This window comes from Lagenorhynchus albirostris, chromosome 1, assembly GCF_949774975.1.
Source record: "Lagenorhynchus albirostris chromosome 1, mLagAlb1.1, whole genome shotgun sequence".
NCBI classification, from domain to species: Eukaryota; Metazoa; Chordata; class Mammalia; order Artiodactyla; family Delphinidae; genus Lagenorhynchus; species Lagenorhynchus albirostris.
The window spans coordinates 73,162,611-73,186,855 of NC_083095.1; the positions used below are offsets into that span (position 1 = coordinate 73,162,611).

The following is a 24,245-nucleotide window of genomic DNA, read 5'->3' on the forward strand; positions in this document are numbered from 1 at the left end:
TGCTGCAGAACAGAATAAAGAAAAAAATGAAAAGGAAGAGACTTCCGGGAAGATGGCATAAGAGTAAGACGCGGAGATCACCTTCCTCCCCACAGATACACCAGAAATACATCTACGCGTGGAACAACTCCTACCGAGCACCTACTGAATGCTCCAGAAGACCTCAGACCTCCCAAAAGGCAAGGAACCCCCCACGTACCTGGTTAGGGCAAAAGAAAAAACTAAACAGAGACAAAAGGATAGGAACGGGTCCTGCACCAGCGGGAGAGAGCTGTGAAGGAGGAAAAGTGTCCACACACTAGAAAGCCCCTTCGCGGGCGGAGACTTCGGGGGGCGGAGTGGGGGAGCTTGGGAGCCGCGGAGGAGAGCGCAGCAACAGGGGTGCGGAGGGCAAAGCGGACAGATTCTAGCGCAGAGGATCGGGCCGACCGGCACTCACCAGCCGAGAGGCTTGTCTGCTCGCCCGCCGGGGCGGGCGGGACTGGGAGCTGAGGCTCCGGCTTCTGTCGGAGCGCCGGGAGAGGACTGAGGTTGGCGGCGGGAGAGGACTGAGGTTGGCGGCGTGAACACAGCCTGCAGGGCGTTAGTGCACCGCGGCTAGCCGGGAGGGAGTCCGGGGAAAAGTCTGCACCTGCCAAGGAGGCAAGAGACGTTTTCTTCCCTCTTTGTTTCCTGGTGCACGAGGAGAGGGGATTAAGAACGCTGCTTAAGAGAGCTCCAGAGACGGGCGCGAGCCGCGGCTAAAAGTGCGGAGCCCAGAGACAGACATGAGACGCTAAGGCCACCGCTGCCGCCACCAAGAAGCCTGTGTGCGAGCACAGGTCACTATCCACACCTCCCCTCCTGGGAGCCTGTGCAGCCCGCCACTGCCAGGGTCCCGGGATCCAGGGACAGCTCCCCCGGGAGAACGCACGGCACGCCTCAGGCTAGCAACGTCACGCCGGCCTCAGCCGCCCGCAGGCCCGCCCCACACTCCGTGACCCTCCCTACCCCCCCGGCCTGAGTGAGCCAGAGCCTCCAAATCAGCGGATCCTTTAACACCGTACTGTCTGAGCACAGAACAGACGCCCTCCGGCAACCTACACGCACAGGCGGGGCCAAATCCAAAGCTGAGCCCCTGGGAGTTGTGAGAACGAAGAAGAGAAAGGGAAATCTCTCCCAGCAGCCTCAGAAGCAGCGGATTAAAGCTCCACAATCAACTTGATGTACCCTGCATCTGTGGAATACATGAGTAGACAACGAATCATCCCAAATTAAGGAGCCCTGTGGATGAAAGGCTCTTGGTGCTGCAGCCAGGAGTCAGTGCTGTGCCTCTGAGGTGGGAGAGCCAACTTCAGGACACTGGTCCACAAGAGGCCTCCCAGGTGCACATAATATCAAACAGCGAAAATCTCCCAGAGATCTCCATCCCAACGCCAGCACCCAGCTTCACTCAACGACCAGCAAGCTACACTGCTGGACATCCTATGCCAAACAACTAGCAAGACAGGATCACAACCCCACCCATTAGCAGAGAGGCTGCCCAAAATCATAATAAGTCTACAGACACCCCAAAACACACCACCAGACGTGGACTTGCCCACCAGAAAGACAAGATCCAGCCTCATCCACCAGAACACAGGCACTAGTACCCTCCACCAGGAAGCCTACACAACCCACTGAACCAACCTTAGCCACTGGAGACAGACACAAAACACAACAGGAACTACGATCCTTCAGCCTGCAAAAAGGAGACCCCAAACACAGTAAGATAAGCAAAATGAGAAGACAGAAAAACACACAGCAGATGAAGGAGCAAGATAAAAACCCACCAGACCTAACAAATGAAGAGGAAATAGGCAGTCTACCTGAAAAAGAATTCAGAATAATGATAGTAAAGATGATCCAAAATCTCGGAAATAGAATAGACAAAATGCAAGAATCAGTTAACAAGGATCTAGAAGAGCTAAAGATGAAGCAAACAATGATGAACAACACAATAAATGAAATGAAAAATACTCTAGATGGGATCAATAGCAGAATAACTGAGGCAGAAGAAAGGATAAGTGACCTGGAAGATAAAATAGTGGAAATAACTACTGCAGAGCAGAAAAAAGAATGAAAAGAACTGAGGACAGTCTCAGAGACCTCTGGGACAACATTAAACGCACCAACATTCAAATTATAGGGGTTCCAGAAGAAGAAGAGAAAAAGAAAGGGACTGAGAAAATATTTGAAGAGATTATAGTTGAAAACTTCCCTAATATGGGAAAGGAAATAGTTAATCAAGTCCAGGAAGCACAGAGAGTCCCATACAGGATAAATCCAAGGAGAAATACGCCAAGACACATATTAATCAAACTGTCAAAAATTAAATACAAAGAAAGCATATTAAAAGCAGCAAGGGAAAAACAACAAATAACACACAAGGGAATCCCCATAAGGTTAACAGCTGATCTCTCAGCAGAAACTCTGCAAGCCAGAAGGGAGTGGCAGGACATATTGAAAGTGTTGAAGGAGAAAAACCTGCAGCCAAGACTACTCTACCCAGCAAGGATCTCATTCAGATTTGATGGAGAAATTAAAACCTTTACAGACAAGCAAAAGCTGAGAGAGTTCAGCACCACCAAACCAGCTCTACAACAACTGCTAAAGGAACTTCTCTAGGCAAGAAACACAAAAGAAGGAAAGGACCTACAGTAACGAACCCAAAACAATTAAGAAAATGGGAATGGGAACACACATATCGATAATTACCTTAAATGTAAATGGACTAAATGCTCCCACCAGAAGACACAGATTGGCTGAATGGATACAAAAACAAGACCCTTATATATGCTGTCTACAAGAGACCCACTTCAGACCTAGAGACACATACAGACTGAAAGTAAGGGGTCGGAAAAAGGTATTTCATGCAAATGGAAACCAAAAGAAAGCTGGAGTAGCAATTCTCATATCAGACAAAATAGACTTTAAAACAAAGACTATTAGAAGAGACAAAGAAGGACACTACATAATGATCAAGGGATTGATCCAAGAAGAAGATATAACAATTGTAAATATTTATGCACCCAACATAGGAGCACCTCAATACATAAGGCAAATACTGACAGCCATAAAAGGGGAAATCGACAGTAACACATTCATAGTAGGGGACTTTAACACCCCACTTTCACCAATGGACAGATCATCCAAAATGAAAATAAATAAGGAAACACAAGCTTTAAATGATACATTAAACAAGATGGAGTTAATTGATATTTATAGGACATTCCATCCAAAAACAACAGAATACACATTTTTCTCAAGTGCTCATGGAACATTCTCCAGGATAGATCATATCTTGGGTCACAAATCAAGCCTTGGTAAATTTAAGAAAATTGAAATTGTATCAAGTATCTTTTGCGACCACAACGCTATGAGACTCGATATCAATTACAGGAAAAGATCTGTAAAAAATACAAACGCGGGCTTCCCTGGTGGCGCAGTGGTTGAGAGTCCGCCTGCCGAGGCAGGGGACACGGGTTCGTGCCCCGGTCCGGGAGGATCCCGCATGCCGCGCAGCGGCTGGGCCCGTGAGCCATGGCCGCTGAGCCTGTGCGTCCGGAGCCTGTGCTCTGCAACGGGAGAGGCCACAACAGTGAGAGGCCCGTGTACGGTTAAAAAAAAAAAAAAAATACAAATGCATGGAGGCTAAACAATACACTACTTAATAACGAAGTGATCACTGAAGAAATCAAAGAGGAAATCAAAAAATACCTAGAAACAAATGACAATGGAGACACGACGACTCAAAATCTATGGGATGCAGCAAAAGCAGTTCTAAGAGAGAAGTTTATAGCAATACAATCCTACCTTAAGAAACAGGAAACATCTCGAATAAACAACCTAACCTTGCACCTAAAGCAATTAGAGAAAGAAGAAAAAAAAAACCCCAAAGTTAGCAGAAGGAAAGAAATCATAAAAATCAGATCAGAAATAAATGAAAAAGAAATGAAGGAAACAATAGCAAAGATCAATAAAACTAAAAGCTGGTTCTTGGAAAGGATAAACAAAATTGATAAACCATTAGCCAGACTCATCAAGAAAAAAAGGGAGAAGACTCAAATCAACAGAATTAGAAATGAAAAAGGAGAAGTAACAACTGACACTGCAGAAATACAAAAGATCATGAGAGATTACTACAAGCAACTCTATTCCAATAAAATGGACAACCTGGAAGAAATGGACAAATTCTTAGAAAGGCACAATCTGCCAAGACTGAATCAGGACGAAATAGAAAATATGAACAGACCAATCACAAGCACTGAAATTGAAACTGTGATTAAAAATCTTCCAACAAGCAAAAGCCCAGGACCAGAAGGCTTCACAGGCGAATTCTATCAAACATTTAGAGAAGAGCTATCACCTATCCTTCTCAGACTCTTCCAAAATATAGCAGAGGGAGGAACACTCCCAAACTCCTTCTACGAGGCCACCATCACCCTGATACCAAAATCAGACAAGGATGTCACAAAGAAAGAAAACTACAGGCCAATATCACTGATGAACATAGATGCAAAAATCCTCAACAAAATACTAGCAAACAGAATCCAACAGCACATTAAACGGATCATACACCATGATCAAGTGGGGTTTATTCCAGGAATGCAAGGATTCTTCAATATACGCAAATCAATCAACGTGATACACCATATTAACAAATTGAAGGAGAAAAACCATATGATCATCTCAATAGATGCAGAGAAAGCTTTTGACAAAATTCAACACCCATTTATGATAAAAACCCTGCAGAAAGTAGGCATAGAGGGAACTTTCCTCAACATAATAAAGGCCATATATGACAAACCCACAGCCAACATCATCCTCAATGGTGAAAAACTGAAAGCATTTCCACTAAGATCAGGAACAAGACAAGGTTGCCCACTCTCACCACTCTTATTCAACATAGTTTTGGAATTTTTAGCCACAGCCATCAGAGAAGAAAAGGAAATAAAAGGAATACAAATCAGAAAAGAAGAAGTAAAGCTGTCACTGTTTGCAGATGACATGATCCTATACATAGAGAATCCTAAAGATGCTACCAGAAAACTACTAGAGCTAATCAATGAATTTGGTAAAGTGGCAGGATACAAAATTAATGCACAGAAATCTCTGGCATTCCTATATACTAATGAAGAAAAATCTGAAAGTGAAATCAAGAAAACACTCCCATTTACCATTGCAACAAAAAGAATAAAATATCTAGGAATAAACCTACCTAAGGAGACAAAAGACCTGTATGCAGAAAATTATAAGACACTGATGAAAGAAATTAAAGATGACAGAAATAGATGGAGAGATATACCATGTTCTTGGATTGGAAGAATCAACATTGTGAAAATGACTCTACTACCCAAAGCAATCTATAGATTCAATGCAATCTCTATCAAACTACCACTGGCATTTTTCACAGAACTAGAACAAAAAATTTTGCAATTTGTATGGAAACACAAAAGACCCCGAATAGCCAAAGCAATCTTGAGAACGAAAAAAGGAACTGGAGGAATCAGGCTTCCTGACTTCAGACTATACTACAGAGCTACAGTTATCAAGACGGTATGGTACTGGCACAAAAACAGAAAGATAGATCAATGGAACAGGATAGAAAGCCCAGAGATAAACCCACGCACATATGGACACCTTATCTTTGATAAAGGTGGCAGGAATGTACAGTGGAGAAAGGACAGCCTCTTCAATAAGTGGTGCTGGGAAAACTGGACAGCTACATGTAAAAGTATGAGATTAGATCACTTCCTAACACCATACACAAAAATAAGCTCAAAATGGATTAAAGACCTAAATGTAAGGCCAGAAACTATCAAACTCTTAGAGGAAAACATAGGCAGGACACTCTATGACATAAATCACAGCAAGGTCCTTTTTGACCCACCTCCTAGAGAAATGGAAATAAAAACAAAAGTAAACAAATGGGACCTAATGAAACTTCAAAGATTTTGCGCAGCAAAGGAAACCATAAAGAAGACCAAAAGACAACCCTCAGAATGGGAGAAAATATTTGCAAATGAAGCAACTGACAAAGGATTAATCTCCAAAATTTATAAGCAGCTCATGCAGCTGAATAACAAAAAAACAAACAACCCAATCCAAAAGTGGGCAGAAGACCTAAATAGCCATTTCCCCAAAGAAGATATACAGAGTGCCAACAAACACATGAAAGAATGCTCAACATCACTAATCATTAGAGAAATGCAAATCCAAATCAAAACTACAATGAGATATCATCTCACACCAGTTAGAATGGCCATCATCAAAAAATCTAGAAACAATAAATGCTGGAGAGGGTGTGGAGAAAAGGGAACCCTCTTACACTGTTGGTGAGAATGTGAATTGATACAGCCACTGTGGAGAACAGTATGGAGGTTCCTTAAAAAACTACAAATAGAACTACCATATGACCCAGCAATCCCACTACTGGGCATATACCCTGAGATAACCATAATTCAAAAAGAGTCATGTACCAAAATATTCATTGCAGCTCTATTTACAATAGCCCAGAGATGGAAACAACCTAAGTGTCCATCATCGGATGAATGGATAAAGAGGATGTGGCACATATATACAATGGAATATTACTCAGCCATAAAAGGAAACGAAATTGAGCTATTTGTAATGAGGTGGATAGACCTAGAGTCTGTCATACAGAGTGAAGTAAGTCAGAAAGAGAGAGACAAATACCGTATGCTAACACATATATATGGAATTTAAGAAAAAAAAGGTCATGAAAAACCTAGGGGTGAAACAGGAATAAAGACACAGACTTACTAGGGAATGGACTTGAGGCTATGGGGAGGGGGAAGGGTAAACGGTGACAAAGCAAGAAAGAGGCATGGACATATATACACTACCAAACTTTAAGGTAGATAGCTAGTGTGAAGCAGCCGCATAGCACAGGGAGATCAGCTCGGTGCTGTGTGACCGCCTGGAGGGGTGGGATAGGGAGGGTGGGAGGGAGGGAGACGCAAGAGGGAAGATATATGGGAACATATGTATATATATAACTGATTCATTTTGTTGTGAAGCTGAAACTAACATACCATTGTAAAGCAATTATACTCCAATAAAGATGTTAAAAAAAAAAAAAGAAAAGGAAGACAACCTAAGAGACCTCTGGGACAACATTGAACGCAACAACATTCGCATATTAGGGGTCTCAGAAGGATAAGAGAGAGAGAAAGGACCCGAGAAAATACTTGGAGATTATAGCCGAAAACTTCCCTACCATGGGAAAGGAAATAGCCACCCAATTCCAGGAAGCACAGCGAGTCCCATATGGGATAAACCCAAGGAGAAACATGCTGAGACACATAGTAATCAAACTGGCAAAAATTAAAGACAAAGAAAAATTACTGAAAGCAGCAACAGAAAAATGGAAATTAACATACAAGGGAACTGTACAAGCCAGAAGGGAGTAGCATGATATACTTAAAGTGATGAAAGGGAAGAACCTACAACCAAGCTTATTCTACCCAGGAAGGATCTCATTCAGATTTGATGGACAAATCAAAAGCTTTACAAACAAGCAAAAGCTAAGAAAATTCAGCACCACCAAATCAGCTCCACAACAAATGCTAAAGGAACTTCTCTAAGTGGAAAACACAAGAGAAGAAAAGGACCTGCCAAAACAATTAAGAAAATGGTAATAGGAACATACATATAGATAATTACCTTAAACATGAATGAATTAAATGCTCCAACCAACGACACAGGCTTGCTGAATGGACACAAAAACAAGACCCCTACATATGCTGTCTACAAGAGACCCACTTCACACCTAGGGACACATACAGACTGAAAGTGAGGGGATGGAAAAAGATAGTCCATGCAAATGGAAATCAAAAGAAAGCTGGAATAGCTTTACTCATAATAGATAAAATAGACATTAAAATAAAGAATGTTACAAGAGACAAGGAAGGACACTACATAATGATCAAGGGATCAATCCAAGAAGAAGATATAACAATTATAAATACATATGCACCCAACATAGGAGCACCTCAACACATTAGGCAACTGCTAACAGCTATAAAAGAGGAAATCGATGGTAACACAATAATAGTGGGGGACTTTAACACCTCACTTACACCAATGGACAGATCATCCAAAATGAAAATAAATAAGGCAACGAAAGCTTAAATGACACAATTGACCAAACAGATTAAATTGATATTTATAGGACATTGCATCCCAAAACAGCAGATTACACTTTCTTCTCAAGTGCACACAGAACATTCTCCAGGATAGATCACATCATGGGTCACAAATCAAGCCTCAGTAAATTTAAGAAAATTGAAATCATATCAAGCATCTTTTCTGACAACAATGCTATGAGATTAGAAATGAATTACAGGGAAAAAAATGTAAAAAACACAAACACATGGAGGCTAAAAAATATGTTACTAAATAACCAAGATATCACTGAAGAAATCAAAGCGGAAATCAAAAAATACCTAGAGACAAATGACAATGAAAACACGATGATCCAAAACCTATGGGATGCAGCAAAAGCAGTTCTAAGAGGGAAGTTTATAGCTATACAAGCCTACTTCAAGAAACAAGAAAAATCTCAAGTAAACAATCTAACCTTACACCTAAAGGAACTAGAGAAAGAAGAACAGACAAAACCCAAAGTTAGCAGAAGGAAAGAAATCATAAAGATCAGAGCAGAAATAAATGAAATAGAAACAAAGAAAACAATAGCAAAGATCAATACAGCTAAAAGCTGGTTCTTTGAGAAGATAAACAAAATTGATAAAACATTAGCCAGACTCATCAAGAAAAAGAGGGAGAGAAATCAAATCAATAAAATTAGAAATGAAAAAAGTTAAAACACACACTGCAGAAATACAAAGCATCCTAAGGGACTACTACAAGCAACTGTATGCCAATAAAATGGACAACCTGGAAGAAACAGACAAATTCTTAGAAAAGTATAACCTTCCAAGACTGAACTAGGAAGAAACAGAAAATATGAGCAGACCAATCAGAAGTAATGAAATTTTAACTGTGATTAAAAATCTTCCAAGAAACAAAAGTCCAGGACCAGATGGCTTCACAGGTGAACTCTATCAAACATTTAGAGAAGAGATAACACGCATGCTCCTCAAACTCTTCCAAAAAATTGCAGAGGAAGGAACACTCCAAAACTCATTCTATGAGGCCACCGTCACCCTGATACCAAAACCAGACAAAGATACTACAAAAAAAGAAAATTACAGACCGATATCACTGATGAATACAGATGCAAAAATCTTCAACAAAATACTAGCTAAGAATCCAACAACACCTTAAAAGGATCTTACACCATGATCAAGTGGGATTTATCCCAGGGATGCAAGGATTCTTCAATATACGCAAATCAATCAATGTGATACACCATATTAACAAATTGAAGAAGAAAAACCATATGATAATCTCAATAGATGCAGAAAAAGCTTTTGACAAAATTCAACACACATTTATGATAAAAACTGCAAAAAGTGGGCATAGAGGGAACCTACCTCAACATAATAAAGGCCATATACGACAAACCCACAGCAAACATCATTCTCAATGATGAAAAACTGAAAGCATTTCCTCTAAGATCAGGAATGAGACAAGGATGTCCACTCTCACCACTATTATTCAATATAGTGTTGGAAGTCCTAGCTACAGCAATCAGAGAAGAAAAAGAAATAAAGTAATACAAACTGGAAAAGAAGAATTAAAACTGTCACTGTTTGCTGATGACATGATACTATACACAGAGAATCCTAAACATGCCACCAGAAAACTACTAGAGCTAATCAATGAATTTGGTAAAGTGGCAGGATACAAAATTAATGCTCAGAAATCTCTTGCATTCCTATACACTAATGATGAAAAATCTGTAAGAGAAATTATGGAAACACTCCCATTTACCATTGTAACAAAAAGAATAAAATACCTAGGAATAAACCTACCTAGGGAGACAAAAGACCTGTATGCAGAAAACTATAAGACACTGATGAAAAAAATCAAAGATCACAGAAACAGGTGGAGAAATACCATGTTCTTGGATTGGAAGAATCAATACTGTGGAAATGACTATACTACCCAAAGCAATCTACAGATTCAATGCAATCCCTATCAAATTACCAATGGCATTTTTTACAGAACTAGAACAAAACATCTTAAAATTTGTATGGAGACACAAAAGTCCCGGAATAGCCAAAGAAGTCTTGAGGGAAAAAAACGGAGCTGGAGGAATCAGACTCCCTGACTTCAGAATATACTACAAAGCTACAGTAATCAAGATAATATGATACTGGCACAAAACAGATAAATGGAACAAGATAGAAAGCCCAGAGATAAACCCACGCACCTATGGTCAACTAATCTATGACAAAGTAGGCAAAGATATACAATGGAGAAATGACAGTCTCTTCAATAAGTGGTGCTGGGAAAACTGGACAGCTACATGTAATAGAATGAAATTAGAACACTCCCTAACACCATACACAAAAATAAACTCAAAATGGATTTGAGACCTAAATGTAAGACTGGACACTATAAAACTCTTAGAGGAAAACATAGGAAGAACACTCTTTGACATAAATCACAGCAAGATCTTTTTTGATCCACCTCCTAGAGTAATCGAAATAAAAACAAAAACAAATGGGACCTAATGAAACTCCAAAGCTTTTGCACAGCAAAGGAAACCATAAACAAGACGAAAAGACAACCCTCAGAATGGGAGAAAATATTTGCAAATGAATCAACAGACAAAGGATTAATCTCCAAAATATATAAACAGCTAATGCAACTCAATATTAAAGAAACAAACAACCCAATCCAAAAATGGGCAGAAGACCTAAATAGACATTTCTCCAAAGAAGACATACAGATGGCCCAGAGGCACAGGAAAAGCTGCTCAACATCACTAATGATTAGAGAAATGCAAATCAAAACTACAATGAGGTATCACCTCACAGCAGTCAGAATGAGCATCATCAGAAAATCTACAAACAACAAATGCTGGCAAGGGTGTGGTGAAAAGGGAACCCTCTTACTGTTTTGGTGGGAATGTAAATTGATACAGCCACTATGGAGAACAGTATGGAGGTTCCTTAAAAAACTAAAAATAGAATTACCATATGATCCAGCAATCCCACTACTGGGCATATACCCAGAGAAAACCATAATTCAAAAAGACACATCACCCCAATGTTCACTGCAGCACTATTTACAATAGCCAGGTCATGGAAGCAACCTAAATGCCCATCGACAGACGAATGGATAAAGAAGATGTGATACATATGTACAATGGAATATTACTTAGCCATTAAAAGGAATGAAATTGAGTCATTCGTTGATACGTGGATGGATCTAGAGACTGTCACACAGAGTAAAGTAAGTCAGAAAGAGAAAAACAAATATCGTATGTTAACGCATGTATGTGGAACCTAGAAAAATGGTACAGATAAACTGGTTTGCAGGTCAGAAGTTGATACACAGACGTGGAGAACAAACATATGGACACCAAGGGGGGAAAACTGCGGTGGGGTGGGGATGGTGGTGTGCTGAATTGGGCGATTGGGATTGACATGTATACACTGATGTGTATAAAATTGATGACTAATAAGAACCTGCAGTATAAAACAAACAAAAATAAACCCCAGGGCTTCCCTGGTGGCGCAGTGGTTGGGAGTCCGCCTGCTGATGCAGGGGACATGGGTTCGTGCCCCGGTCTGGGAAGATCCCACATGTCGCGGAGCGGCTAGGCCCGTGAGCCATGGCCGCTGAGCCTGCGCGTCCGGAGCCTGTGCTCCGCAACGGAAGAGGCCACAGCAGTGAGAGGCACACGTACCACAAAAAAAAAAAAAAAAACAAAAAAAAAAACCCCAACAAGTAATACTAAACTTTCTTTGGGTTATTTGTATGGAAATATGTTAATATAAATGTTTCAGACATTACATGAGATTTCTGAAAATCTTATATGTTCTGGTATAATGTTATAAGTCATAATTCTAGTTATTACTTTAAAATGTATATCTCAGAAATAACTAAATTTCCTTGTCAATTGCATTATTATGAACTTTCATCAAATCTTTAACTGTGGTCCTTTTTAAGTCTTTTGTCATTTACAGAGAGTTCTGGGTGTACTCTGATGCTTTTGCAAAAATGTTCCTATAAAAGGGTTTCATCTTCAAGGAATTTATGCAAAAGACTCTGACAAGTACAGGTTTCTGGTAACTGCCTATACTGCTGAACTGAGTGAATAAGCATTTTCAGAACTCTAATGAAAAACTGATGAATTCATAAAAGTGCTAACAAAAGATCAAGATAAAAAAACAAATTAATTACATGGGACTGAGTGAACTGATGAGGATGATTATAATTTTTGTGACTTTGTTTGAATTTTAAAAAATAAATAGAAAAAAATTAAAATAGATCTCCCTGCCCATTTTTTAATTTTATGGTACTAAAACCCAAATCCAGTTTTTTTCATAATTGGTTTTCCTTTAAATTAGTTTGGATAAATGGGGCTTTATTGTACAGTTATTCCTAAGTGGTTAAACTGATTATAGAATACAAATAGTCCATGCAAAACTATTACCAGATTTCTGTTTTAAAAGAGTGCCCTGAAAAAAACAGAGTGCCCTGAGATGACCATGTTTACTCAACTCCGAGTATAGACTGCCATAGGTTTATCAATCGTTTATTTTTTAGATGATTTTCCTGCTTTTTTCCAAACATGATGAGTATTTTGCACTTCATATATCTACATGTGTGTTTAATATAGGAAATACCTGCTGAAAATTCTATTTAAATTGACTCTTTACTAGCTATAGAATTAGGAATTTTGATTACCAAGATACAACCTGAAGTCTAGGATGATATAAAGAAATTATGTTTATATTTGTTGGTGTGGTCTGTGTGCTTTTAAAAAAAATTCTTTCTCTTCCATTGTCACTTTTCAATATACCTTATTGTTTTCCCCTCATTTTCCTATACATTTAAATTTATTTTCATTGTTTTCAAACAGTGACTGAACACAACGTTATAGCTTTATCTCAAATTGCTCTCTCAGGAAGGTCTTCTCAATCACTTAACGTAAAATATGCCAGCATAATATATTTTTTAAAGCACATATTAAGCAGAACCAATGTGAATGCAACATCAATGAAGTAAGACTGGTCTCTGCTCTATTCTCAGAGACTGTAGTTCAAAAAGTAGTTGACATTATTTGCAGTGGTTGACAGCCTCTTCTCAGACTGTTTGAATAAATTTGGGTATTAACGTGCTTCCTGCCTATTTAGAGAGAATTACTGTTCTATCTGCCTCAGGAGACTTTTATTTCCAGATTTAACTCAGCACAGTATGATGGGCCCCAACTTTTGAGTTAAGCATCCTTCTTTACAAGGCATGCCTTGATTTAATGAACATGTGTTCAGCTCTCTCTGAGGTGCACACAGCAAGTATACACAGATCTAAGTGTCTCCTGAGAGCTTCAAGACCCTTAGCCCCAAGATAAAAGAGGAGACATGCAAAGAAACTGGGTGGGATTGTGTACTTTTTCCAAAGTTCCTAGAGTAGATGTGGTCTTAGGGAGGTAGAGGGATAGACATTCACTGAGCACCTGTAGGCACTTTGTATACATACATCTTCATCTTAACTTCTACAACCACCACATGAGGTGGAGTTACAGATGAGGAAACTAAAGATCAGAGAATTTAAAACACTCCCTCAAAGTCATTCTGCCTGTTTGTCAAGGTAGCAGTGCTTGGCACATAGCATGCACTCAAATGAATAGCTCTGAATACTGAATGAGTCTTTCGGGGAAGCAATTTTCAGCGTGCACCAAGAGCCTCAAAAACGTGTGTGTCCTTTGAACCAGCAGTTTAATCTCGAGGAACTATCAGAGTTATGGACAAAGATTGTGTGTGTGTGCGCATGTAATTGCAAAAAAGTAACTGCAGCCTCATTTTAAAAACAAAACTTTCCTAATAATTAGTGATGCTGAGCCTCTTTTCATGTGTCTGTCGACCATCTGTGTGTCTTCTTTGGAAAAATGCCTATTCAGATCCTCTGCCCATTTTTTAATTTTTGTTTTTTATTGTTATTAAGTTGTATGAGTTCTTTATTTTATTAATCCCTTATCAGATATATGATTTGCAAATACCTTGCTCTATTCAGTAAGTTGTCTTTTTTTTTTTTTTGATGGTTTCCTTTAATGTGCAGAAGCTTTTTAGTTTCATGTAATCCCATTTGTTTAATTTCGCTTTTGTTTCCCTTGCCTGAGGAGACATATCCAGAAAGATACTGGTAAGACCAAAGTTAAAGAGCATACTGCCTATGTTCTCTTCTAGGATTTTTATGGTTTCAGGTCTTACATTCAAGTGTTTAATCCATTTTGAGTTGATTTTTGTGTATGGTATAATATAGTGGTCTAGTTTCATTCTTTTGCATGTGGCTGTCTAGTTTTCCCAGCACCATTTACTGCAGAGACAATCTTTTCTCTGTTGCATGTTCTTCCCTCCCTTATTGTAGATTAATTTTTCGTGTGTGTGTGGATTTGTTTCTCGGCTCTCAGTTCATTTCCAGTGATCTGTATGTCTGTTTTTCTGCCAATACCATACTGTTTTGATTAAATATAACTTTGCAGTATAATTTTAAGTCAGGGAGTGTGATACCTCCAGCTTTGTTCTTTGTTGTCAGGATTGCTTTGGCCATCTGGGGTCTTTTGTGGTTCCATACAAATTTTAGGATTTTTTGTTCTAGTTCTGTGAAAAATGTCATGGGGATTGCATTTAACCTGTAAATTTCTTTAAGTAATGGATATTTTTAACAGTGTTAATTCTTCCAGTCCATGAGCATGGAATATCTTTCCATGTCTTTGTGTCTTCAGTTTCTTTCAACAGTGTCTTACAGTTGTCAATGTGTAGATCTTTTACCTCCTTTGTTAAATTTATTCCTAGGTATTCTTTTTGTTGCAATGGTAAATGGAACTGTTTTCTTAATTCTACTGGTTATTAGGGAAATTTAAATTAAAATCACAATGAGATATTACCTCATGCCCATTAGAATGGTTATTTTCAAAAAGGTGTTAGAGAGGGTGTGGAGAAAGGGAAACCCTCAGCACTGTTGTTGGGAATGTAAATTGGTGCAGCCACTATGAAAAACGATATGGAGAGTCCTCGAAAGATTAAGAATAAACTACCATATGATCCAGCTATTCCATTTCTGGGTATTTATCTGAAGAATATGAAAACACGAATTCAAAAAGATATATGCACCCCTGTGTTCACTGCAGCATCGTTTATAAAAAGCCAAGATATGGAAACAACCTAAGAGCCTACTGATGGATGAATGGATAAAGAAGATATGGTGTGTGTGTGTCTGTGTGTGTGTGTGTGTGTGTGTTTATAGACAATGGAACTCAGCCATAAAAAAATGAAATCTTGCCATTTGTGACAACACGGATGGACCTTGAGGGTATTACGCTAAGTGAAATAAATCAGAAAGAAAAATACAAATACAGTACGATTTCACTCATATGTGGAATATTTTTTAAGTTAAAATTAATTTTTAAAAAAATGAACAAGCCAAACAAAAGGAAAACAGATACATAGATACAAAGAACAGAGTAGTGGTTACCAGAGAGGAACGGGGTCGGAGGAGGATGAAATAGATAACTTTTGGTGGTGAGCACACTGCAGTGTATACAGAAGCTGAAATATAATGGTGTGCATGGAAGGAAGGAAGGATGGACACTTTTGAACACGCACCCAATAATGAAAAGGGAAATAATTGAATAAATTACAACAGTGTTATGTAGCCATTATAAACAGTATTTTCAAAGAATTTTTCGTGGCATGGGGAAGTACCCACAATAGGATACAATACTAAATATATATAGTATGGCCACAACCATGTTTTAGAAAAACATAGACAGAAAAATTACTAGAATAAAATGTACCATAAATGTAAATGTGTTTATCTCTAAGCAATTGAATACTACACGATTTTATTGCCTTTTTATAGTAATATGTATTCTAAATTTTCTATAGTAAATTGTTTTAGCTTGTAATAATGACAAGATGTTTTCTTTTGTATTATGGCGTTAAGAAATGCTTTAGGAACTGCTACACTGAAGTCTTCATTCCATACAGTTAATGCAGACTGTATTAATCTCAAATACAAGAAAATTCCCATGGAGAGCCAATATAACAGTGAGTAAGAGAACTGGCTCTGGAGCTGGGCTTCCTGAGTTCAAAACCTAGCTCTGCTCTTCACTTACTGTGGGATCCTTGGTGCACTGCTAACCCTCTCTCTGTCCGTTGGTGCTCGCGTTGGTAAAAACGGGATCAGTGATGTGCCATCGCATAAGGCTGTTGTGAGGAGCAGATGTTAGTAAGTGCCTAGAACGTAGTAAGTGGTCAGGCAACTGCTATTCTTGCATTGGATTTAAAAGCTATTTAACTTCTGTTATTTTTATACCTTGTAGTTGTTTATTTTAAGGCTGGTAACAACAGATTTTTCACCAACTTTCTCTTCGCGTTCACTATAGCAAAAGCATTCCCCTTTTTGCATTTTGTTGTTGACTTAATTCACTGAATTCCTGGCACAATCTCTAGGTGAGATAGCTGGCTTCATTAGACACAGACTAAACCCTTAGTCATTTGGCAAGTTTAGAATTTGAAGACCTAGTTAGATCATGTAACAGCATCAGTCATGTGTCCAACCCTCTGCTAAGCCATGGAGAAATCATTAGAAGGATGATGTATTTTTCCTGCCTCTAAGCCAACCAACATTTATTGAGTCTCTCCTGTGTGCCAGGGATTGCAAATACAAAAGTGAGAAAGGCCCAGCCCCTGCCTTCAAGGAGCTCACACTAGATACCCAGCAATTACATGCATTATGATAAATGCACCATTTGAAATAGACACAAGATACTGTGTATGTTGGGGGCAACAATGGTTTAGGGTGGGCTAGACATGACAGTCTTTCCTAGGAAAGGGGTCTGAAGTGTACTGAAGCACATAGGAGTAAGTGGGAAGGCTAAGATGAGACTCAGAGTTCACACAGAGGTAGCAGTAAGCATAAAAGCATACAGGTAAAAGAAACATGACACATCTGCGAAAATTTAGGTAATCTGGCAAGGCGTGGGATTGGAGATCGCTAGGGAGAGGAAAAATGGATGAGGTTCTAAGATAAGCTGAGAGTGAGGCAGGGCAAAGTTCTCAATTTTTTCTTGGAAGCAGTGAGAAGATGGTAACAAATTTGCCTTTTTAAAAGTGTACTACAGAAATGTGTGGAAGATGAACCAGAAAAGGTGTGGGGACACCTAACAACAAAAGGCTATTGCTGTATCTCTGAAGGCAAGAGGGACTGGATCCATAGAGAGATAATGAAGCTGGCAAAGAGGGCGGAGAGTAGAGGGCTGGACAGCAGGTGACTTGTAGTTGTATGTGGTAAAAGTGAGGGAGGAATCTGGACTGGGCTCCCAGATTTCTGAATTGAGGAGCAAGCTGGGCAGATAGGGGAGTTATTGACTGAGCAGGGGACCCCAAAGGACAAGCAGGTGTGCTAATGGGGTCAGGTGTAGACATTGAATTCAAGATGATTTTCGGTGACTCACCTGAAGTTGCCCAGTAAGAAAACGTGGGTCTGGAGCCTCAGCAGCGCAACCTAGAAAAAAGCAAAAATTTGGTCATTGAAGCCATGAGCTGAGTAGAATTGTCCTAGGGAGAGTCTGCAGAATGAGAAAGAGAAGAGGGCCAAGGACAGAACCCTGGAATTACAGCATTTGCAAGATATCAGAGAGAATAGAGCAAGCAAGCGGGAGACCCGAATCTAGAGGAGGAAGATTCAGGATTTAGGGAATGGTCAGCAGAGCGAAAGGTGCCCTCAGGGAATATATAATCCAGCTGGGAAGTCATCGCATCTATGGGTGAAGAAATGAGGTAGAAGAGTTGCCCATGACTGTACTTGATCAGTCACCCAAGAAGGATACAGACAGTTCTTACAAAGTTGAGAAGAGAATGTAATTGACCTGAACCTTGATAAAGGCGATGGGACTTCACTGAGCCTGAAATACAGGTAGACTTGAAACCAGGGGAGGACATTTCAACTGAGGTGATGAGATTTGTTCAAATCCATCCTCGTGGCTGAAAATAACTGAAGGTGGATTTTTTATTGATAGTGGTCAGCAGTGTCATCACTGAATAATGAAGACAGCATTTGGTTCTCTTTTAGTTATAACAACTCTTGGTTAAACAGTATCATATAAAACTGGGTGCAGTGTTGATCTGACGTCTGTACAAGATTAAGAAAGTCATGACAGGAAAACAGTATGGCTCACACAAAGCAGATTCATTCTAGAAACACAGATGTGTCTCACTTTGAGGGCACCATGAGGGTCAGTTCCGATGGGGAGAAAACCTATCCTGGTTATATACCCTCTTGATTTTATGAAAACTAATTCTAAAATCCCTTTGGTTTAATGCAGCTGTTCCTGGCTGTGGAGTTGCAGGTACCCTGCCCCATCTTTTCTCTAGCCTCTGGCGGCTAAGCTGTGGGCATGTGGAAGGAAGCAGGAAGGGGAGATTTTCTTGTGCCCTCCCCCAACTCCTCTGCACCTTCAGTCCCTTCACTGTCTTATTCCTTCCCATTGGCCTGTTCCTTCTTGGGAGCACCTGGCTTGCAATGCAGCTTAGGCAATAACTCTTCATTTACCAAGAGGAATAGGTTTCTTTAGGACAGAAACAGTCAGGCATTACCTTGGGAAATAACCTGTCAAAACCTATCTATGCTGGTATTCTCACAATTCTGTCATAGTGATTGCTTTCCATGACCAACGCCACACCTGCAGAGAGGAAGGTACAGAATAAGGAAAAGGCATTGGGAAACCAGGTTCCAGTGCTAGCTATGTCACTTCCCTAGTGACATGATCTTGTGGAAGCCCTGAACCTCACCTAGTCTCAGTCTTCTCAGTAGAATTTCTATGAAAATCAAATGAGACAATATTTGTAAAGATGCTTTATGATTGCAAAATGCTATTCAAATATTAAGCAGTGGTGATAGGCTATAATCATAACCATGATATGAAAGCAAATGGGAACCCAGATTTCTCCTCCTAAATCTGTTCTGAAGACCGAGACAGACCTCCATTCCAGCCCTTGCATTCAGCCAGTTTCTCCAGAGCCACACCTCCTCTGTTAATCTGTGCTGACTTATCTTGGCTCCAGTAGTGGTTGAGGCAGCTGAGTAATAGTGAGCTAACTCCATTCTCCTCCCCTTAGTGCAGAGTGGAAGCCCTTGAAATCCACCCCTAAAGAAGAAAAATGGAAAACAATTTACAAAGTGCTTCCTCTGGGGCAGGTACTTTCTTTGCCTGAGATCCTTTTCCACAAACCACAGACTGTTCCCACAGAGGAGAAATGAGGAAGCCTTTGCAGCTGAGACCAGTGGAAATTACGTTTCTATTAAAAGCTGTCTGTGGCTAGATGCATCCATCCCAGGTACAAAGTTAAATGATGTAATAAAAACGTATTCAAAGACACAAAGCTATTACATAAAATGCCATTTAACTAGCTTCCACTCAGCATTAACAAAATACAGCTATAAATCTCCTTTGGTTGTAATCTGGCAAGTTTCTAGGTCTCCATGGGTTACGCACCTGCCAGTTCGTCACTGTTGGATCTCTTTTCCAGTCCTGGTACCTGGGATGTCACGAATGCATAACCATTTGAAATGTGATGGTTTTCAACTTTCTCAGTATCATCATTCATGAATCTGGGAGTGCCAAGTTCCTTCTAGGACAGGTTTCTGTCACTGTTTTTTACCTGCTGGCTAAGTACAGTGCTGAGGCCCCATATTTCATATACTTGAGATCAGAGGCAAAGAGGACCAACCAACCAGGCCATGGCTCGGGATTCAAGGTTGGGAACTGACATACCTCCTCTGAACTTTGAGACTGATCCACAGCTTCTTACGTGGGGCTGTGCATATAGGGGTGAAGGGGTAAAATGGAAGGGAACAGTTGAAAGGAATACAGAGCATCCTATCTGGAGAAGTTCTGTACTCCCAATTTTCCTGTGGTTATCCATCTAAACCCCAGGTCAAGAGGAAATGCTCATATGATCCAGATATGCCTCACTAAACTTGCCTAATTCTATGGACTTGTTAGGGTTCCCATCTACCTTTGCAAGCCAAGTCCTAAATTCAGATGGACCCCGCTCTTCTGAGCCTCACCAAACAGAATGCCGGCAGAACGGAAACGAGTGCTGTCAGCGATGGGGCTGCGAAAGCAGCCTTCAGCACTTGCCCAGGTCCTACCGTCAGTGGGTATTCTTCCTAAAAGCGAGTCAGTCAGACCAAGTCAGAAGAAAAGCCGGCTTGTTTCCTAGACACTCAAGGCCTTTCCAGAGTCTGACCCACCTTGCTTTTTCGGGGTGCTCACCCTGGGTGGGGGTGTCACTGTAGGTCAGCCGAGCCAGCTTCTGATGCTCTTCCTGTCCCCTTTCAGGAAATAGCATCCTCCATTCAGCGGCCGACAGCGTGACCAGTGCAGTGCAGAAAGCGAGCCAGGCCTTGAACGAGCGTGGGGAGCGCTTAGGCCGCGCAGAGGAGAAGACGGAAGACATGAAGAACAGCGCCCAGCAGTTTGCAGAAACTGCACACAAGGTGGGTCCCGCAGCGCGGCCGAGGGCTCAGCTCTGGGTTGTCAGGGAGCTTTGGTGCCCAAAACTTTATTTCAGTATGTTTCCCAGGTGGGAGGGACAAAGTCAAGCCTTTTTGGCCCCTGTATACAGTTTCCTTCTGCTACTTAGTAAGTGCCAGAGTTGGGAAGATTTCTTCTTGGACCTGTTTCTTTGGTTATCTCGTTTCTGCTGTCTCCATCCCTGTCTCTGACCCCGTATCTTTGGGAAATGTGGACCATCTTTACTTCCTACCCAGAAGTTTAAGGCTCCCATTTCTGGGAACAGGATGGGGGTGGGGGCAGGACAGGTGTAAGAATATCCCTCCTCTGTTAGCCAGTGCTTGAAAGAGGACTGTGGGCTCTTGTGCTTACTTTTCCATGCTGTCATGAGCCTCGCATCCTGTGTTCTTATCTCTTTACTATACAAAAAAGCAAATTCTAGTCCCAGGGCACCGCAGGGCTAGTTTCCCCTGTGGAGGGGCCTTGGACCTCCTAAGGCTGACCTGACTAGTGCAGAGCTGCCTGCAAAATTCCCACCTGCCTCTGGGTCCAGAGAATGGTGTTTTCCACATGCCTCAGGTGTACACATGCACTGAAAATGTGCCTTTCTGAAGGGGAAGGGGGAGTTTTTATTGGCAGCCAGCTATCTAAGGCGGTCACAATCCAAAGGAAAGAGAAGCCCTGTTGGTCAGGTGATAAAAGAGGATTTATTACTGTTCTTGTACTTTGGATCAAAGGGCAGCTCCTTTCTGGCTAGTGATTTTGAATTTAGGTTTCCAGAAACAACTTTTGCTGATAATTGTTGGCATGTCAGACTCATGATCTGGCCTTTCAAGATAGGCTTTTCAGGTGACCTTTGGGGAAAAAATTAATGTGCTTCAAAAAGAAAACCCCGCTTTTGCTGAGGAACCAAGAATGGACAACCTGAAAAGCAACGGGAAAAATCTCCCCAGGTCAGCCAGGCCGGCCCCTTCCCCAGGCTTAAGCCCAGGCCCGACTGCAGATCCAGATCTGAGTGGGTGCATCTAGCCTGCCCTTCCTGCATCCCCTTTGCACAGACCTGTCTCGTTGTGTCATCAATTCCCTATCATGACAGTGTCTTACTGTACTGCTGCCTTAGGGGCCCATTTGGAGTTCAAACCTGGCTGAAAATGCAGGCAGCCCTGCTGGGGGCCAGAGCCTGTCTTGCTGCGGCTGTCACAGAGGGAACAAGCTCAGAATTGTGGTTCCCCTCATCCCTTCTGCAGCCTTCGTGATATAGAAATAATGATGGAGTGGAGATGTTAGAATTCCTACCCAACTTCATTTATAGCAACAGCAACTGTAGTGATTTAAAAGGGAGATGGGCAGTGGAAGTCTGGGGGAACATTTAAAGTGTTGATTTGGAGAAGAGAAGACTACAGGAATTATTTTTTAATTGTCTTCAAGTCTGGGAAGGGCGATACTGCAGCAATTCTTTTTCGTGTCTTGTTATACAGAATAGAGCACTCAATGGTGCACTGATAACATTCTGCTAAAATAAGAGTTTAGATTAATGATGAGGCCATGAACCAGGTTACCAAGGAAGTCTGTGAAATCATTCTTCCTAATGCGGAGTAGACAATACCTGGAGGTCATCCATGTCACTTTCCGCCCCAGAGGAGGTCATACAAACACTGGGTTGGATAACCTAACCAGATGGCCAGAATTCTTGGCCCTGGTCACCCTGTTTCCCTGATACTGTGGCCAAGTTTGCTAGGTAGTTGGGAAGACAGTATGGTATGGTAGTTAACATCTTGTGTTTGATTTAGCAACTCCATGACCTTGGTCAGGGGCTTAATTTCTCTAAGCCCCAGTTTCCTCATCAGTAAAATGGGGCTAACTAATAATAGTACCTTTCTCCTAGGGTGCTGAGAGAATTGAATGCATTCAAACCTATAAATTGGTTAGTACAATACTTGGTGCATATAAACCTCAGTTAATATTAGTTATAATTGTTTCCATAAAAATGGTTTCTGCTGAGCCTGCTCCAATCCATCAAGTGATGAGCACAGTAGAGGGTTGGAGAAATGTGACTGAGGATCCCAGCACAGGGGTGGGGAGGGACTGGTGGTGAAGATTTTGTGCCCTCCAAAGGGGGGGTGGGAGGGCCTCCTGCTGAATGCTGACACTTTCTAAACACAGAGCAGCCCTTGCAAACAGGACCTGTCAGAACAGAAACTGATTAGGCCCCCAAAGGCACCGGGGTCTCTGGCTTTGACCACTGGGAGGATTGGTACCAGCCAGTTCCCTATTTCCGTAGAGATGGATGCGGCAGGGGGCAGTCTCCACTTACTCTGGCTTCCTCTCCTGTGGGTGGCGTAAGGGTTGGGGGGGAGGGGCTGCTAGTGTCTCTTACTGTGTTTGAGGGAGTGGGAGAGAGACACAGTAATAACCAGACTTGCAGTTTTCTAAAACTGCACGTCTGGGATGTGTGCTTATGAATCACCAGCATGGGCAGGATTCCTCAGGAGGAGGTTGACCTCTTGAAATAAGGGGTGGCTATTTTCCCAGGGACCAGGACTCCTGATTTGTCCCACTAGTGTAGGCTGTCTGTGAAGATGTCATTTCACTGGCCAAGCCCCTGCCAGGCCTACTGGTGAGGAGAGAGTTCAGAGATGGAACCCAGGCCTTCCACCACTGCCTCCCCAAACATGGCTCTGTTGACTCATAAAGAGTGGGCTGTGTTTAGACGTCGAGACACAGTGCACTTGTTAGAGCCCTGACAGAGAAAGGCAGTGCTGGGTGACAGTTCCTCTGGGCTCCCTGGTTGAACAAGAGCATGCAACCTCAGCTGGAGAGTAGGGCACACCTTCTGGACTGCAACAGAAGAGGCTATCTGTGGCTTTCTCGATTTTCCCAGGACTCCTACAGTGACCCGGGTACATTAGTGAGTGGATCACCTTTGTAGGAGCCTGCCATCAAGACATGTGGGCGCTTGACTCCTGCAGAGCCAATGGAAATGTGTCTGCAACCCCTCTCCACCGGCTGTGTTCAGCCTGGCTTGGGAAGCGTGGTTCCTTCCTGAACTATGAGCTTGGTACAGTCTCAGACCTTAGGGAAGTCAAGCTCAGCCACAGAGCAGCCTGCTCACTCTCCTCTGCTTCAGAAAGTGCAGCAGTGCAGTGTGTGCAGTGCTTTGACGCCTGCGTGGGCTGGTGAGTCAGCAGGCGAGAGGGATACCCACACCTAGGCATCCTCAGATGCTGTTTATTTCCCACAGAAAAGAACCGTGATCTGCCCTGTTCTGCACAGGCGCACATTTGTAGGGGAGGGAGTGGTGAGTGGCATTTCCCTCACTGGCAGGGAATGGCTGCCTCTGTCCCTACCACGGTCATCTACTCCCTGTGGGTCTGAGCTAGAAGGGACCTCAAGAGTCCAGGCCTCTTAAAAAATACCCCCTGTATGAGTAACAACTTTTTCTATTATTGTTGTTTTTTCTATTATTGTTGTTATTTAGATGGAGTCATTTACACAGCTTTGAAAGAGAAAGCTTTCCATGAAACATTAAGAAAACAAAAAT

At 41.5% G+C, this 24,245-nt stretch overlaps 1 protein-coding gene across 3 annotated transcripts in view; it reads left to right on the plus strand.

The window, feature by feature from the left end:
- STXBP6 (syntaxin binding protein 6) overlaps positions 1-24,245 on the plus strand; it is a 280,707-nt gene that overhangs the window by 251,524 nt on the left and 4,938 nt on the right. For all 3 annotated transcript variants that reach the window (XM_060167954.1, XM_060167946.1, XM_060167937.1), the window contains one exon: positions 20,531-20,688. In XM_060167954.1, coding sequence (XP_060023937.1) covers positions 20,531-20,688 — 158 coding nt within the window. The remainder of the gene's footprint in view (positions 1-20,530; positions 20,689-24,245) is intronic.